Genomic DNA, 15,762 nt, shown 5'->3' with positions numbered 1-15,762 from the left:
ATCATAACCCTTCTGCTTCTCACATACCTCATTATAACCCTTCTGCTACTCACATACCTCATTATAACCCTTCTGCTTCTCACATACCTCATTATAACCCTTCTGCTGCTCACATACCTCATTATAACCCTTCTGCTGCTCACATACCTCATTATAACCCTTCTGCTGCTCACATACCTCATTATAACCCTTCTGCTACTCATATACCTCATTATAACCCTTCTGCTGCTCACATACCTCATTATAACCCTTCTGCTGCTCACATACCTCATTATAACCCTTCTGCTTCTCACATACCTCATTATAACCCTTCTGCTGCTCACATACCTCATTATAACCCTTCTGCTTCTCACATACCTCATCATAACCCTTCTGCTACTCACATACCTCATTATAACCCTTCTGCTGCTCACATACCTCATTATAACCCTTCTGTTGCTCACATACCTCATTATAACCCTTCTGCTGCTCACATACCTCATTATAACCCTTCTGCTGCTCACATACCTCATTATAACCCTTCTGCTGCTCACATACCTCATCATAACTCTTCTGCTTCTCATATACCTCATTATAACCCTTCTGCTGCTCACATACCTCACTATAACCTTTCTGCTTCTTACATACTTCATTATAACCCTTCTACTGCTCACATACCTGATCATAACTCTTCTTCTACTCATATACCTCATTAAAACCCTTCTCCTGCTCACATACCTCATTATAACCCTTCTGCTGCTCACATACCTGATCATAGCTCTTCTGCTACTCATATACCTCATTATAACCCTTCTGCTGCTCACATACCTCACTATAACCCTTCTGCTGCTCACATACCTCATCATAACTCTTCTGCTACTTATAAACCTCATTATAACCCCCTTCTGTTGCTCACATACCTCATTATAACCCTTCTGATGCTCACATACCTGATCATAACTCTTCTGCTACTCATATACCTCATTATAACCCTTCTCCTGCTCACATACCTCATTATAACCCTTCTGTTGCTCACATACCTCATTATAATCCTTCTGCTGCTCACAAACCTCACATTAAAGACCTTCTGCTGCAAGCAGACTCTCATCATCATCATCCTTCTGTTCATAGTCTCTTCTGCTGCTCCGAGACCATCATTATATTCCTTCATCTGCTCACAGACCCTCATTATAATCTGCTGCTCACAGACCCTCATTGTAACCTGCTGCTCACAGACCCTCATTATAATCTTCTGCTGCTCACAGACCCACGTTATAATCTTCTGCTGCTCACAAACCTTCATTATAATCTGCTGCTCACAGACCCTCATTATAATCTACTGCTCACAGACCCTCATTATAATCTGCTGAACACAGACCCTCATTATAATCTGCTGCTCACAGTCCCTCATTATATTCTTCTACTACTCACAGACCTTCATTATAATCTGCTGCTCACAGACCCTCATTATAATCTGCTGCTCACAAACCTTCATTATAATCTACTACTCACAGACCCTCATTATAATCTACTGCTCACAGACTTTCATTATAATCGTCTGCTGCTCACAGACCCTCATTATAATCTGCTGAACCAGACCCTCATTATAATCTGCTGCTCACAGACCCTCATTATATTCTTCTGCTGCTCACAGACTTTCATTATAATCTTCTGCTGCACACAGACCCTCATTATAATCTTCTGCTGCTCACAGACCCTCACTAAAACCCTCCTGCTGCTCACAAAGCCTAACAGTAATCCCTATGCTTCTCATATACCCCCTCAGAATCCTACTACAGCCCGAATTTACAAGCTTATCTTACGGCCCTTCTCTTTTTTACATACCTCATCATAATCCTTCTGCTACGAACGTTATTATAAATAATCCTTTTAATTCTTCTTCTGTTCACGTATCTTGTAAACAATCCTTTTAATCCTTCTTCTATTCACGTATCTTATAAATAATCCTTTTAATCCTTCTTCTATTCACGTATCTTATAAATAATCCTTTTAATCCTTCTTCTATTCACGTATCTTATAAATAATCCTTTCAATCCTTCTTCTATTCACGTATCTTATACATCCTTTAATTCCTTCTTCTACTTACGTATCTTATAAATAATCCTTTTAATCCTTCTTCTATTCACGTATCTTATACATCCTTTTATTCCTTCTTCTATTCACGTATCTTATAAATAATCCTTTCAATCCTCCTTCTATTCACGTATCTTATACATCCTTTTATTCCTTCTTCTACTTACGTATCTTATAAATAATCCTTTCAATCCTTCTTCTATTCACGTATCTTATACATCCTTTTATTCCTTCTTCTACTTACGTATCTTATAAATAATCCTTTCAATCCTTCTTCTATTCACGTATCTTATACATCCTTTTATTCCTTCTTCTACTTACGTATCTTATAAATAATCCTTTCAATCCTTCTTCTATTCACGTATCTTATACATCCTTTTATTCCTTCTTCTACTTACGTATCTTATAAATAATCCTTTCAATCCTTCTTCTATTCACGTATCTTATACATCCTTTTATTCCTTCTTCTACTTACGTATCTTATAAATAATCCTTTCAATCCTTCTTCTATTCACGTATCTTATAGATAATCCTTTCAATCCTTCTTCTATTCACGTATCTTATAAAGAATCCTTTTAATCCTTCTTCTATTCACGTATCTTGTAAATAATCCTTTTAATCCTTCATCTGTTCACGTTTCTTATATACAATCCTTTTACCGCTTATAGATAATCCTACTACCGCCTTCGTGTTTCACTATAATCCTTCTGCTGCCCACATATTTCCTTATGTTCCTCCTCCTGCTCACCTACCTCATCCTCGGCTGTGTTGTGAGGAAGGTACAGCTGTGCCAGTACATTAGAGTGGAGGCGCATCGCTGTCAGTATGTCATACGGGTAGTCACAGCTGCTTGAGCGAAGGTACAGCTGCGTCGGTATATAACAGAGTGGGTGTCCCTGTGTCACTAGGCTGCGCAGTAGGTACAGATGGGTGTTATTAATGTTACAGAGGGTAAGTACAGCTACGTCAGTGTGTTACAGAGGGTAGGTACAGCTACGTCAGTATGTTACAGAGGGTAGGTACAGCTGCGTCAGTATGTTACAGAGGGTAAGTACAGCTACGTCAGTGTGTTACAGAGGTTAGGTACAGCTACGTCAGTATGTTACAGAGGGTAGGTACAGCTGCGTCAGTATGTTACAGAGGGTAAGTACAGCTACGTCAGTATGATACAGAGTGTAGGTACAGCTTCGTCAGTATGTTACAGAGGGTAGGCACAGCTACGTCAATATCTTACAGAGGGTAGGTACACCTATGTCGGTATGTCACACAGGAGGTACAGGAACGTCAGTATGTTACAGAAGGTAGGTACAGCTACGTCAGGCAGGTTACAGAGGTAGGTACAGCTACGTCAGCAGGTTACAGAGGGTAGGTACAGCTACGTAAGTATGATACAGAGTAGGTACAGCTGTGTCAGTATGTTACAGAGGGTAGGTACAGCTACGTAAGTATGATACAGAGTAGGTACAGCTACGTCAGTACTATATTACATAGAGTAGGAACAGCTACGTCAGTACATATTACAACGCAGGGAACGTGAGACTGTGGTAATAATTCAGTACATGTACAATATTGACACAGACAAAGAACGCACAGATATAATACAGTCACGTGTAGAACACTGTATGAATAAATACACACACACACACACACACACAAGTACACAAGGGCACACAGTCACACTCGCTCGTATACGGACACGACGGACCGATCGTCAAGCACGACTGTGCAACAACTTGAGGCCGATATCATAATACTTCAGCCCGACGGTGCGACCCTTGAGCACGACGGTGCGACCCGTTGAGCACGACGGTGCGACCCTTGAGCACGACGGTACGACCCTTGAGCACGACTGTACGACCCTTGAGCACGACTCTACGACCTTTGAACACGACGGTGCGACCCTTGAGCACGACTGTGCGACCCTTGAGCACGACGGTGCGACCCTTGAGCACGACGGTGCGACCCTTGAGCACGACGGTACGACCCTTGAGCACGACGGTACGACCCTTGAGCACGACTCTACGACCCTTGAGCACGACTCTACGACCCTTGAGCACGACGGTGCGACCCTTGAGCACGACCCTGAGTGTGTTAATTTCACCATGAGCCTTATCGGTGAGGTCAAAAACCAAGCCGTAGTATCCAAGAATGCCACACCGCGCTCAAAGGGTCGTACGGAGGAACTCATGGGGTCCAAACAGAAAAATTCACGGGCCGCTCAGGGTCAAGCACATAGGTTCGAATCCTGTGGTTGTGGCAGCCGGTCCACAGTCAACCCAGCGGTTTATCCACCCCAAAGAGTTGGTAGATAAAATGGGTACCTGGCTCAGACTAGGATATATATATATATATATATATATATATATATATATATATATATATATATATATATATATATATATATATATATATATATATACATATTATTTTTTTTTTTTTATTTTGCTTTGTCGCTGTCTCCCGCGTTTGCGAGGTAGCGCAAGGAAACAGACGAAAGAAATGGCCCAACCCACCCCCATACACATGTATATACACACACGTCCACACACGCAAATATACATACCTATACATCTCAATGTACACATATATATACACACACAGACACATACATATATACCCATGCACACAATTCACACTGTCTGCCCTTATTCATTCCCATCGCCACCTCGCCACACACACACACACACACACACACACACACACACACACACACACATACATATATATAAATATATATATATATATATATATATATATATATATATATATATATATATATATATATATATATATATATATATATATATATATTGATTAGGTCCTCAGCTGCCCATGCCGTCTCAGCTAACCTCAAAACGAACAACACGGGCTAACAGACACGCCTAAAAGACGTAAAATACATCGACAAAATCCATAAAACACACCTACAAAATACTAAGTTACTGCAACGCAGGTGTACCTACAAATTACTACTACATTACTACGACACAGACGCAAGCATAAACAAACCGAGAGAGAGAGAGAGAGAGAGAGAGAGAGAGAGAGAGAGAGAGAGAGAGAGAGAGAGAGAGAGAGAGAGAGAGAGAGAGAGAGAGACGTCAGTGCACACTCAAGCAAAAAAGGTGACGCCCCAACAGAGCAAGCACAGACGCTGATCGGGAGCAGACTGGGCCAAAGGAAGCCCCTGGTGAAAATACCACGTAAAGGGGGAAATAAAGTTACAATTAACAGTGTGTGTGTGTGTGTGTGTGTGTGTGTGTGTGTGTGTGTGTGTGTGTGTGTGTGTCGGCAAGTATAAAGTTGCGTTAAAGTAAATATATAAAAGTCGCGTTAAAGTAAATATAAAGTTAAAATGAATATAAAGTCGCGTTAAAGTAAATATATCAAAGTCGCGTTAAAGTAAATATATGGAGTCGCGTTAAAGTAAATATATGGAGTCGCGTTAAAGTAAATATAAAGTCGCGTTAAAATAACTATATAAAGTAGCGTTAAAGTAAAGTCGCGTTAAAGTAAATATCAAGTCACATTAAAGTAAATATAAAGTCACTTTAAAGTAAATACAAAATCATATTAAAGTAAATATAAAGTCACATTAAAGTAAATATAAAGTTACATTAAAGTAAATATAAAGTCACATTAAAGTATATATAAACTCGCGTTAAGGTAAATATATATTGTCGTGTTAAAGTAAATATAAAGTCGCTTTAAAGTGAATATAAAGTCGCGTTAAAGTAAATATAAAAGTCGCGTTAAAGTACAAGCTTACGGAAATGTTTTCGTCTAGCTGTTCACAACACTGACCTTCGATCAAGCCTCCCAGGCCTGATCGCCGCGCCCACACAACACCAAGACCATGACTGACAGCGTCCACAGGAGAGCGACTTAGGCCGGTGCCGGAATCAAAAGACCAGAAGCTCGGGGAGAGGCTGAGGTTTACGAGGGCGTCCACCATGGAAAGAAGGAGAGAGAGAGAGAGAGAGAGAGAGAGAGAGAGAGAGAGAGAGAGAGAGAGAGAGAGAGAGAGAGAGAGAGAGAGAGAGAGACTGTGGCTTCCGTCGGGCGGCAGGTCTTGGTGAGTTTCCTGTGTGGGTGGACGGGGTTCAATTGCATTATACCCTGATTCATTAAGACCATCAACTTCCTCTTTAAACGCTGGGAGTGTGAGGCGGTGAGAGGCACAGGGTCCACACACCACACCCCCTCTCCTCTCTCTCTTCAACCCATCAACCTCCCTCCCCATCCACTAAACCCTCCTCCACACCGACCACTCCACCTTCTTGCACCTCCTCCTCCTCCAGCCACACACACAGACACGCCTACCTTGACAGAACCTATCCTCTGGTCTTTCTGTTCCCCAGGGATCTCTAGTAGGACCTCCCTCCCGCCCTGGAAGGGTCAATGAATTCTGAATGATTGCTGTGACTAGTTTTGATGGTCGTCTAAGTGGCCCTTTCCGGCTAGGTTACCCTGGTGATGGTCTGGGAACACTTCTGTGTATATACAGTTTGTCAGCCTCGTCTGGCCTCACCCTCTGGTCTTCGGGTGTGTGTGTGTGTGTGTGTGTGTGTGTGTGTGTGTGTGTGTGTGTGTGTGATCATCTCCCTTCGGACCTCGTGCGTCTTTGCGGTAAACACTTGAGGGGATTAGGGCTAAGAGTTCATTTAAAGTATTGTCAATCGGGGGGAAAAGAACTCAATCAAAGCAGAAACATTTCGATTACAACACAAATTTTTGTAAGTGATTTGGACGCCGTGTCAATAGTTAATGCATAGCGTATATACTTTCCGTGCAACCAAACCTCATGAGACTGGGGTATACAATGGAGTTTACTAGTTTACTAGCAGCCTGGCTTGGCCAGCAACCACAGGTAACGTAGAGTTTTCCTGTGGTATAGTCGGTCGCACGCCCAACTCTTAGCCAGAGGTTGGGGAAGGAGAGATCGAACCCAACCTACACTTTCGGTGTTTACGTATTATCTATCATCACTGTACATCAAAAGTCTTTCAAACGCAACAACACATAAAAGAGTGACTCCCTACGCGTACATTCCAGCTCACGTCATTTAAGCTTACCATGTCTTACAAGTCTCGTTATGAACATCCGAATTATCATAAAAGTTAACCGATCCATCTTCGTAATCAAGTAACAATATCATGACCCGATTCGACGCTCTAAGTTCACTAAACTTCAAATCTTCCGCAATGTCGTGCGCTTCTGAAGATATATTTAGTAAAGGATTATATATATATATATATATATATATATATATATATATATATATATATATATATATATATATATATATATATATATATGTTCGCCATTTCCCGCGTTAGCGAGGGAGCTTTAGGAACAGGGGACTGAGCCTTCTTTTGGAGAAAAGTAAAAGCGTGAGGGAAGGAATTCAAACCCCACCGCTCCCTCCTCTTTTAGTCGCCTTCTACGACACGCAGGGAATACGTGGGAAGTATTCTTTCTCCCTACTGCGCGCCCACAAACCAGTAATGCACGGTCAAGTTTGGCGGAAGACACAGACATCGCCAGTGACGTGTGAATACCCCGTTGGTCACGACGTGTCCAGCAGGAGGTGGTGCCGACCACCCGACTCCGCCACCCGCTTACGGGTGATGACAAGACTCCCTCGACGGGAAGGATCATCCTGACGAAGAGGACCACTGGAGTTTCTGGCGAACGTGGAGACAATACTGTGGAACGCTCTAGTCTGTACACTCTCGCTTCTGCTACAACTGTACCCTAACTGTTAGGGCACTAGCTGTGGATTTTACGATCTCACTTCGATTCTCGTTTCCTGCGGTGTATTCATTTTTACGAATCTGTTTACCATTCTCGGCCCATTCAAATTAAGTGGGGAAGGGGAAGGGTGGGGGTCAGTTGGCATGGGTAGGTAAACCATTTCTTGCCTCTCTCAATATATGCATCATGTCGCTGTGTTCCTAAGAGTCAGTCAGGTTAACAAAGATCACACGGCGCTATGAGGGGCCGTAATGGTGTATAGAAATCATCTGCAGGTCTATGATCACTCTGTCCCCTACAGCCAATTCCGACTTCCTTTCAACTCAAGAATGATCCTACGAGGGTCATCACAATGACTGCGTGGGTCAATACTTCAACGATAACTTTACCTTACTTTCCCACACTGATCTGACACTGACCCGCTTGTTATTTCTCTAGATCCGTGGAGATCGGCGTCAGCACCAGCAGCAGCAGGACAGGCCGGTGGCGACCCCAGTGAACCACGGCTCCTGATTCTGCCTCACCAGCACCGCCAGGAAGTGAGTGGCGGCACTGCTGGGGATCAGGGAAGCAATGATGACCTCGCGAGACCTGAGGACTTGGTGACCACCGGTGATCTGATGGACCTCAGGAATCTGATGGCCCACGGAGAGGTTACGAGCTTTAGGGACCTGGTGAACAATGGTGAGCTGGTGACCCCTGGTGACCTGGCAGGCAGTGGTGACGTGGAAAACCCCATAGACATAATGAGCGCCGATGACCTGACGACCGCGGACGACACTGTGAGACCGTGGGACCTGGCAAGCCCCGAAGACCCGGTGAGAACCGGTGACCTGGATAGGACGAGTAAAGTCACAGGAGCAGATGACCTGACGAGCCCAGGGCGCACCAAGCGGAAGGTCATCTCCCGCGGCGGCCACTACATCGTGTGGAGCAGGTCGGGCACCTCCCCCTGGAGCTCGACCAGCTACGAGACCCTCGGCGGCTACAAGATCAACCACCACCGCGAGTACGGCTGGAACCCCCGCGGCAGCATCGGTGACGGCGGCAGCAGGAAGTTCTACACGCAACCGGAGACCAAGAAAGTGGATCGACGCGCGTCGAGGAAGAAGTTGAACAAGTCCTTCAAGAGGGAGATCGCCCAGTACGCCATGGTATACGGCACCCACAAAGCAGCCGTGCACTACGAGAAGACCATCGGCAGGAGACTCAGGGACAGAGTAGTCCAGAAATTCGTCCAGCGATACCAAGAGAGACGAAAGAGAAAACGCAGAAGACGAAGAAGACGAGGTCACTCTTAGTGAGATTTTACGTTGTGTCTGCATGGAGCCTTATTGACCTCAGTGAGTGGCGCCCCAACACTGATCCCAGGCCGTCAGTGCACTTGCGGAGCCCCAACACTGGCCTTGCACTGTCAATGTAGATGATAGGACCCTACCAACACTGGTGGGGCCCTAAAACACTGGTCATAGGCTGTCAGTGGAATGGTGAGGCACCAATTAAGGTGGCGTCCCACCGCTGGTCTAAGGCTTTTGTGAGACCCGCTTTGTGATTCGCTTCACTAGTTCTACGATGCACAACGACACGTATAAGAAAGTCTACAGGCTCAACCGCACTCCGACCCTGCCTGAACCTCTGGAAGGACCCTCAAAACGACCTCTCCTGGATCCGAGGTGGCCTCTCGTAACGTTACCTGACCCTGAGTCCAGCCAGGTAAGGTGAGGACTTCGGCAACAGACCATAACCAGTACCTGCTCCACTCCCACTGTTCTCAACCACACTGGGCTCACAGTACACCAAGAGCTTCTATATTTTCTTAAGATAGGTAGTTACTAATAAACTAATTGCTATATATGACGACCGCTGTTTGTATACCCAGGGGAACATATGGCTTCCTGATATTCTCTCTCTCTCTCTCTCTCTCTCTCTCTCTCTCTCTCTCTCTCTCTCTCTCTCTCTCTCTCTCTCTCTCTCCAATAACATTCAGAGAAAACGTTTGTTCCATGAGGTGCAAACATTCTTTCTGTTTCTTTCTCCAACTCATGGTTGCTCCTGGGTTCGCATCAATGCCACACAGCTGCATGTGTCACTTGACACAAAATATTTCCGCCTTCCTTCCTTGTCTCAGATCCAATTCTTCCCTTCGTTCGACCTGTTTTACTGAGGCCTGTATTTTGAAGCATTCTCCTCATTACTTCTACCTTTGTCTGGCGGGGAGCTGGAGTGAGGAAGAAGACAGAAGACTTGATAGTGGGATGCCAAAGTGAGGGCAGTAGTTTGTTAGGATGACACCCCTCACAGGGAGGCGAGAGTGAAGGAGTTCTTTTTGTAAGATGGCATCCCTTGATGGGGAGTCTAGAGTGAAAGAGTACGTATGATGTTAGCTCTGTTGGATGGAGGCCAGAGTGAAGGATGAGCGTACATACGCGCGCAAGATGGCAACCTTGATGAAGGGGGCCCCCGCCAAGAGTGAGGGAGTGTGTGTGTAACATGGTAGCCTGGAAGGAGAATATGATGAATACACTTTCAGTCGTACTACAATGTGATGTATTTATGTTAAGTTTGCTATATATTCTCTCATGTTGGATGATACGCCTTCATCCCATATATACCTTGAGAGATAGTGATGGTCTCCTACGAGTCTACTGTAGCGCCACTAGATACCTTACAGGTCCACTGTAGCATAACTACAAAGATCACACATCTAATGTAGGACTACTACAAAGAATACTTATCTACGGAAGCACCGCGAAATAACCAACGCGTCTAATGTATCACTACTGCAAAGACTACAACGACATGCGGGTGTCAAGCTGTAGTAGTAAATGAAGAGAAAACAAGAGGATCAGAGAAGAACCCAAAATACCAAAGGAAATGAAAAGGAGTAGCGTTACAAGGGGGTTCTCTTTGAGATCTACAGCATCTGTAGCACCTCCTTCATCCTGCGCTCTCTCTTCTGGTCCAACTACAAAATCTGTAGTAAAACCCAGTTTGCTCACCTGCCCTCCTTTATCATTTGCTTATCCATTTATCTATCCACCTCTCTTCTTCCCCCCCCCCCTCTCTCTCTCTCTTTACCTTCCACTCCTCCGCCTCCCTGACAGTCTCCAGCTCTTCACCTGTCTCTCAGTGCATCAACCACTCGCGGCTCGCCGATGTTGCCGCCCCTTCAATTAATCCATCCTCCTCCGAATGGGATGTGGGAAACTGTCCCCCTGGTGGTGGTGGCGTGTACTGCTGGCCCCCTTGGTGGTGGTGGTGTGTACTGCTGGCCCCTTGGTGGTGGTGGTGTGTTCTGCTGGCCCCTGGTGGTGGTGGTGGTGGTGGTTTGTACTGCTGGCTCCTTGGCGGTGGTGTTATACACTGCTGGCCCTCAAGTGTTGGTGGTGTGTACAACTGGTCCCCTGGTAGCAATTCTATATGCTTTACTAGACCCTCTGGTGGTAATGGTGTCTGTACCAGTGGCCAAGTGTTCTGCTGTGCTAGGTTACATTATCCTATCCCTCCGCATTCTCCTTCCATCATACCAGCCCACGTCTTCATCCGCGTATACCTCGTCTGTCATCTTAAGTTACAACCGTCTCCTCTCCATTTTCATCGCCCGCCCCACGGGGCTGCAGGGAGTCGCCATGCCTCCTCCTCCTCCTCTCCTTCCCTTCCCCCCGTCGTAGCCCGCTAGAGCCTGGCCTGGCCTGGCCCAGCCCAGCCCACCCACACTCTCGCCCACGTGACGGCGAATTAAAAACTGCGTTTCATCTGAGCCGCCCGCTCGATGACGCCACTGGCCGGGGTGACGTGCGCATCGCCTCGTCCCGGCTACGGCCGGGCCAAGCAGGCGGGAAGATGTCCTCGCCACAGCAGTTATGTGCGTGACGCCCGGAGCAACACGTCGGCAGTTTGGCTCGTCTATTTCTCGAAGTGTACTGACAGTCTGCGTCCAGAATGAAGGCTTGAAACGACCGCGTTGCCCAACGTCAGTAAATGGATGGATTCAGGATCCGAAAAGATTCACCAAATGACTTCATTTTTTTTTCACTCTTGGGAGCAGTACATTTATAAGGCACCTGATGGCGGGAAAATTCTGTACTTACTGTAATAATCCCAGACCCCCTCTCAAAACGTCTCAACACCATGAAGGGTCACAATTCTTCTACATAAGCTTGAATACACCGCTGGCGTGTTGATAGCTACCTTAGGAACGAAACATAAATCGTTCTTTAATCTATTTTTCAGAAACGCTTTTCCACATATCAAAAGGAATTGACTAATGGGTACCTCGAGATCCAATTGCTTTTCCTAGTATAAGTGACATGGTCAATTCCAGTCAAACAGATTCCACTCAACCCTGTTTCCTGACGATACGACCACCGTCGACTGTGTGATTCAGGTCACCTCAGCAACTCATGTTAATACTCAGATGGTCACACTAAATTCCTGGTTCCTTCCAAAGAGGCTGTTTCAGATTCTTTTACAGACCTCAAACATAACATTCTTTAGCGAGACAAATCCTGTCGTCCTGCCAGTTGAGTTACCCTTAATGGGTAACACGAATGTGCTACAAATACGCAATTCTTAGGTTTACGCATCAACAAGCTCAACCCTCCCTCCATGTCCTACATACAGGAAATAGCAAAAACGTGGTGGGTTAAGTAACTGCAATCACAGCCTGACATACCAGGTAAGTCGCTCCATGTGTATCACCCGATGGTTCATCCACATCGAGTGTACTGCATCACCGACTGGGGCCGAGCCCGAAGACCTCCTTCTATCGTATTCTGTAGCCCATGAATGCACAATTCTTCAGCCCATATCTAAGGAAAAATACAAAAGATCGATCCTCATTTGTTGGTTCACAAACTTTAAAACACTCTGCCTGAATACCTGAGTTTACTTAGGGAAACTACACGAGAGCAGCTGGAATATAATTGTTTACCAGCTAACAACTCTTCAGGCGCGGAAATCCATCATATACTAGACTCTCTCTCTCTCTCTCTCTCTCTCTCTCTCTCTCTCTCTCTCTCTCCTCAAGCATTCCACCCCCAACAACGACACAGATTCCAGGACACTGTATCTAGGCTCCAGATCAAGCAGGGAACACATTTTCCTTGAGAGTTGACCCCCGACTAAAGCATCGCCATCGTGCACCACTTTCTTGTCGTGTTCTTGTCCACCCCCATCATCATCACCAACTCCCCCTCAACGACGCCTGTCACGTCTGCACTTGGTCGTGCCTGATGTCTGGCAACAGCTCACCGTCAAGCTACGCTTTCGCCGCAACACAACCCATAACTTTACGCCTTCCGTAACTTCACAATACCAACCAAACATATATTCTACGACACCTTATGAGGGCAAATGGTCAAACTACCTCCCCCCAATAAATATATATATATATATATATATATATATATATATATATATATATATATATATATATATATATATATATATATATATATATATCCTTGTCTTGTATCATACTGACGACAAGGAGGGTAAACTCTGTCTCCATAACAATGATATGAATAACGATAACCATAGACTATCACCATCTACATCACACCGCACACCATCTCCCTTACCATCATCATCCATTACCATTTACGTCGGGGTCATCAATCACCATGACCATTCCCATCAGCATTTTTCCATCAGTCATCAACGTCATCTGATACCACTATCATGAACTCCATCGCCACATCATGGTAGGTGTGCCGGCGCACGGAGTACACAGCGTCCTTCACACGGTCCTTTTTTCCTCGTACCATGTACAACTTCCAGGAAAGGCCAGTAGTCCGGGATGAGGATACTGATGTGGACGAGGAGACAGCATTGGCTGCCCCATTGCCCCGCCCGGGCCGTATTGCCGCCCTGATACAGAAGCCGCGAGAGACGAAACCACGTCTGAGGGAATGACGTTACGAACGCGCACGGAGAGTCGTCGCAGATGGACGCAAAGTGTAGTGAGGAAGCCGAGTTTAATATCGTCCTGAAATCGCATTTCTACGCCTCACTTTACGAGGGTCATGTGCCCTCACTGTTCATCCACTGGGGAAGACCACTACTGCTCTCAGCACAACACTGGTCGCCCTCCACACTCGTGTTTAGCTAACTCACAAACCTAACCAACAAAGTTACAATTTGTGAAATACGTAAAGTGAATGGCGAAGATTTGGGTCATCACCCACATCGCACTGAGCACGAGCAATGTATTTTTTGTATATCAGTGTCACGCTTTGGTCCTTCCTCGTTTACAGAATCGTGGGGTGCGGGTCCCGGCTCTTTCTAACTCTAGACATACATGTCTAACTACCTATGACCTCTTGACCGTGATGGTACCGACCCTCGGGGTTAATGGTCCGGTCACTTGCTTTCATCCTCGGAGGGTCAAGTTCAAAGGCCTGACCATTATATATACCCAAGGGCCCGTGCCATATGGGCCTCAAGGGTTCACAAAATAAGTCTGGAAGTTTCTTGATTGTGCCTTGACCGAAGGTGGGCAACGCACGTGGTCAGGAGGCGGCATCAAGAACTGGACTGGTGAGGAAGTCCCTATCAGTATGCACGCACGCTTAAACGAGAGAGCCTTTGAGGCCTGACGCTCGTGTCCACCACAGTGGCTTTGTTCGAGAGCCTGAAAGAAAAAACATTGACGCCTTCGTGACCGTGTTTGCTCATGAGCTTCAATGTCTGCCAGAGACAACGGCGTAATTGGTCGTACCTCTCAGTGACCTCCAATCCCAACAGTTCCTCCTAAAGACCTCTTAACATTTCACGAGTTCCTCTCGGCACCTCCGCAACCACTAAGCACCTCCTCAACCACTACAGCAACTTCTCTCAGCGACCACCAGCACCCCACGGTTACTCTCAGCGACCTCCAGTGCCGCACAATACGTCTCAGCGAACTATACACCCAACTGTTCCTTAAAACGTCGTCCTCCACCTCACAGTTCCTCTCAGCGACATTTTACACTCCCATAAGTTCCTTACAACAACGTTCCAACATCCTGGAACTCCTTCGGGGGTGACTGCTAACAGTTCCTCAGCTCCTCACGGCGATTCTTACAACCTCAAAAGTTTCTCCTAACGACCCATAAGCAAACCCTAAACACCCTAGAGTTCCTCCCAGCGACCTCCAAAGCGTATAATGACTTATGCCACCTCTGAGTTTTCCTCCCAGCAACTTTCAGCATCTTCGCAGTTCCTTTCTGCAACATCTACCACTCCCCAGAGACCTCCAGCACCTTTGCACTCTCTACCATCAAATTCGAACGACTCAGGGATCAATCCAGAGACCTCCAACGTCTCGTTGCTCCTCTCTGGAACCCCTAACATCTCGAGAGATCCTTCCAGCGACCTCTAACACCCCCGGCAGTTCCTGGCAGTGGCCTCCAGCACCCCACACTCGCCCCGACGACCCCCACAACCCCCCACGTGATGGCTGGGCGAGGGCGGAAGGAGGTCATCAAACTCACACACTCAGAATTCGCTTCAATCAGGCCAGTCCATTCAGAAGCCTTCCCGTCATGAGGCTTTATTTATGGCGGGCTTCTCCGAGGTTTTCGTTGTGGTGGTGTTATTCTGGGGGCAAATACAACGACGGGCAGCAGTGTGGTGCACGTGATGGTGTGGAGTACTGGTGTATGGGGTCCCGGGGCAGAAGAGACTGGCGTCGGAGCTGGTGTACAGTACTGGTGAAGTAGCTGATGTATACATCTGGTGTAGGATTTGTTGTGCAGTACTGGTGAGGTAGCTGATGTATACATCTGGTGTAGGAGCTGGTGTACAGTACTGGTGAGGTAGCTGATGTATACATCTGGTGTAGGAGCTGGTGTACAGTACTGGTGAGGTAGCTGATGTATACATCTAGTGTAAGTGCTAGTGTACAGTACTGGTGAGGTAGCTGATGTATACATCTGGTGAAGGAGCTGGTGT

At 46.1% G+C, this 15,762-nt stretch overlaps 1 protein-coding gene across 1 annotated transcript in view; it reads left to right on the top strand.

The window, feature by feature from the left end:
• The window catches only part of LOC139757937 (uncharacterized), an 11,648-nt gene extending 1,964 nt beyond the window's left edge, over positions 1-9,684 (top strand). The window contains exon 2 of the mRNA XM_071678875.1: positions 8,266-9,684. Within this exon, the coding sequence (XP_071534976.1) occupies positions 8,266-9,128 (863 nt within the window). The 3' untranslated portion in view covers positions 9,129-9,684. The remainder of the gene's footprint in view (positions 1-8,265) is intronic.
• Positions 9,685-15,762: the final 6,078 nt, after the last annotated feature.

Source organism: Panulirus ornatus, chromosome 29 (assembly GCF_036320965.1).
Source record: "Panulirus ornatus isolate Po-2019 chromosome 29, ASM3632096v1, whole genome shotgun sequence".
Classification (NCBI taxonomy): domain Eukaryota; kingdom Metazoa; phylum Arthropoda; class Malacostraca; order Decapoda; family Palinuridae; genus Panulirus; species Panulirus ornatus.
Note: the sequence above shows the minus strand (reverse complement) of the source record. Positions and strands in the feature narration are given on the sequence as shown.